The 2,043-nt window shown below is 31.9% G+C and overlaps 1 protein-coding gene across 1 annotated transcript; it reads right to left on the bottom strand.

The window, feature by feature from the left end:
- Positions 1–474: 474 nt before the first annotated feature.
- LOC142171921 (uncharacterized) lies at positions 475–964 on the bottom strand. Its single transcript, XM_075235643.1, has 2 exons — positions 895–964; positions 475–791 (listed from the first exon to the last, which is right to left on the bottom strand). The coding sequence occupies exons 1-2, from the start codon at positions 962–964 to the stop codon at positions 475–477; spliced, it is 387 nt and encodes a 128-aa protein (XP_075091744.1).
- Between the last annotated feature and the right edge of the window lie 1,079 nt (positions 965–2,043).

Here is a 2,043-nt window from a genome sequence, read left to right as displayed (position 1 = left end):
TCTTATTGGCCTCTTTGTTGTACTTTTTAGTTTTGTTGCCTAGTTCATGTTGGTTGCAACATCAATTTCTTAACATTACAGAATTGTTGTGTTGGTCACAGTTATAATTTTGAAGTGTTCTTTACTGCTTAAAGAAATTAATACAGATTGAAGCATATAGTATTGAAGTTTAAGGATGAAATTGTCTAGTAACTATATATGATGAAAAAAATATATGTTTTAACTTTTTTATTTTCTAGACTTTATGTGTAAATCTGTAAAATTATTTACATAGTTAAAATTTGGAGTTTATTGAGTAGTTTAATTTGCGATTTTTTATTTATTTTTAGACTATTTAAACTTTAATGTAATAGAGTTAAAATTTATAAATCGTTTAGTTAAAGAAAGATTTGAAAGTAAGTTTTGTAGGGCTTTGCTAATATTGTGAAGATTTTTAGGGCTTTGCTAATATTGTGAAGATAAGTGCATAGATCCTTATATTTCTATGTTCATTTCTATGTTCAACCCCATGAGAAACTGATGCAACTTTTCAGGTTTTTGTTGTTGCATCAGCTCCTTTGCAGCTCCACATGAGCATTGTTGCATTGGATTGTAGGCTGTTAATTCATCACATAATGCCTTCAATTTGGTATAGTATGTTGTAACTGTCGTTCCTTCTTGATTTAGAAGAGCAAGTTCCAATTTGATTTGATGAATCCTCGGAGCATTTCCTTGTCCAAATCTCTCCTTCAAATCAAGCCATTTTTCCCTAGCTGTGGCAATATAGGTAATATTCCCACGCACAATATTATCTAGAGAATACAAATTTCAAGCTATCACCATCAAGTTACACTTCTCCGTGTGTATTTGTGGTTTTGCTTTATCGGGCTTCTCTAACTAGCCATCCATAATTACCAATTTTTTTTATGGCTGGTAGAGCATTTCTCATTGCCCTAGCCCATCCATTGTAGTTCTCCCCATCCATAGCATTTGGCACCAATGCAATTCGGGGTTATCTGTAGGAGTGCATAAGGTGAGTTCGAATTAATAGAAAGATTAACTTTACTTTTTACTGCCATATTTTGTTATTGTGCTATCATGAAAAGAATGTGAATATTGAAGAAACAGTGGAGAAGGAGAAGACTTCTTCACAATGTTTAGTTACAGCATTCACACAACGCTTATAATACAAGTGAAGCTGAGCCAAAACTAAGTAGAGTTTGTGACTTGCTTGAACTCAGAAGCGGCCCTTCCATAAAGCAAGTAAAGCAACTACTTTAGGCCCCACATTTGTGGAGGCTTCATTTTTTGTTACACTTAATAGGTTATGTATAAGTTTTAAAAAAAATAATCTGTGAAATGAAAAAGTTTGATTTCTTTTTTTAACAAATATAGAGAAGAAGGATTTGCAACTGCTATGATTTTTGTCAAGGAAATTGCACTTGAAATGAATATCAAATCCGAATTTTGTAAGAACGTGTGATATATAGGAAGTAACAATTTGATGAGCATGTTGATAATAAAATCTCAAGATCTTTCAAAGAGTCCTTTAGAAGTCGGGTTATTCACATTTTATTTGATGGTCATAGGCGAATTGAAAGCTAAGCAGTGGGATTCCCCGGGGAAAAAATAGAGAAGTCTCCTACGTTACCCATTGATTACTTTTATATAGTAGACAAGGCTATTTTTTCACTTCAAAATATATTTGAACAATTCGAAGCATATAAAAATATTTTTGATTTTCTATTTAGCTACTAGAAGAAAATGGTAAAATTGTGACGGAATATTTGAGATGAAGCATTCTGTCACAAATTGTGACGGAAGTGTGACACATTTTTGACAAATCAACCTCACATGGACGAAATTATCAAAAAAAAAAATTCCTACAAAAATTCTGAGCGTAACAGATTTGTGACAAATTTGAAATTTAGTCTTTGTGACGAACATATATTTGTCACAAAATTATGGTAGAGGAGAAGAAATGGCAACACTTTGTCAAAATTCCGTCACAAATTTTGTGACAAATTATATTTTCGTCACAACATTATAAAAGAGTAAATATCT

This window comes from Nicotiana tabacum, chromosome 17 (genome assembly GCF_000715075.1).
Source record: "Nicotiana tabacum cultivar K326 chromosome 17, ASM71507v2, whole genome shotgun sequence".
Classification (NCBI taxonomy): Eukaryota; Viridiplantae; Streptophyta; class Magnoliopsida; order Solanales; family Solanaceae; genus Nicotiana; species Nicotiana tabacum.
The sequence above is the reverse complement of the archived record's forward strand: the minus strand, read 5'-3'. Positions and strand labels throughout refer to the sequence as shown.

Excerpts from the sequence above, each read along its gene's own strand:
- LOC142171921 (XM_075235643.1), bottom strand. The coding sequence starts at position 964 with ATGGATGGGGAGAACTACAATGGATGGGCTAGGGCAATGAGAAATGCT. Across the intron at positions 792-894 it reads ACCAGCCATAAAAAAAATTG|ATAATATTGTGCGTGGGAAT; the intron begins GTAATTATGGAT and ends TGTATTCTCTAG.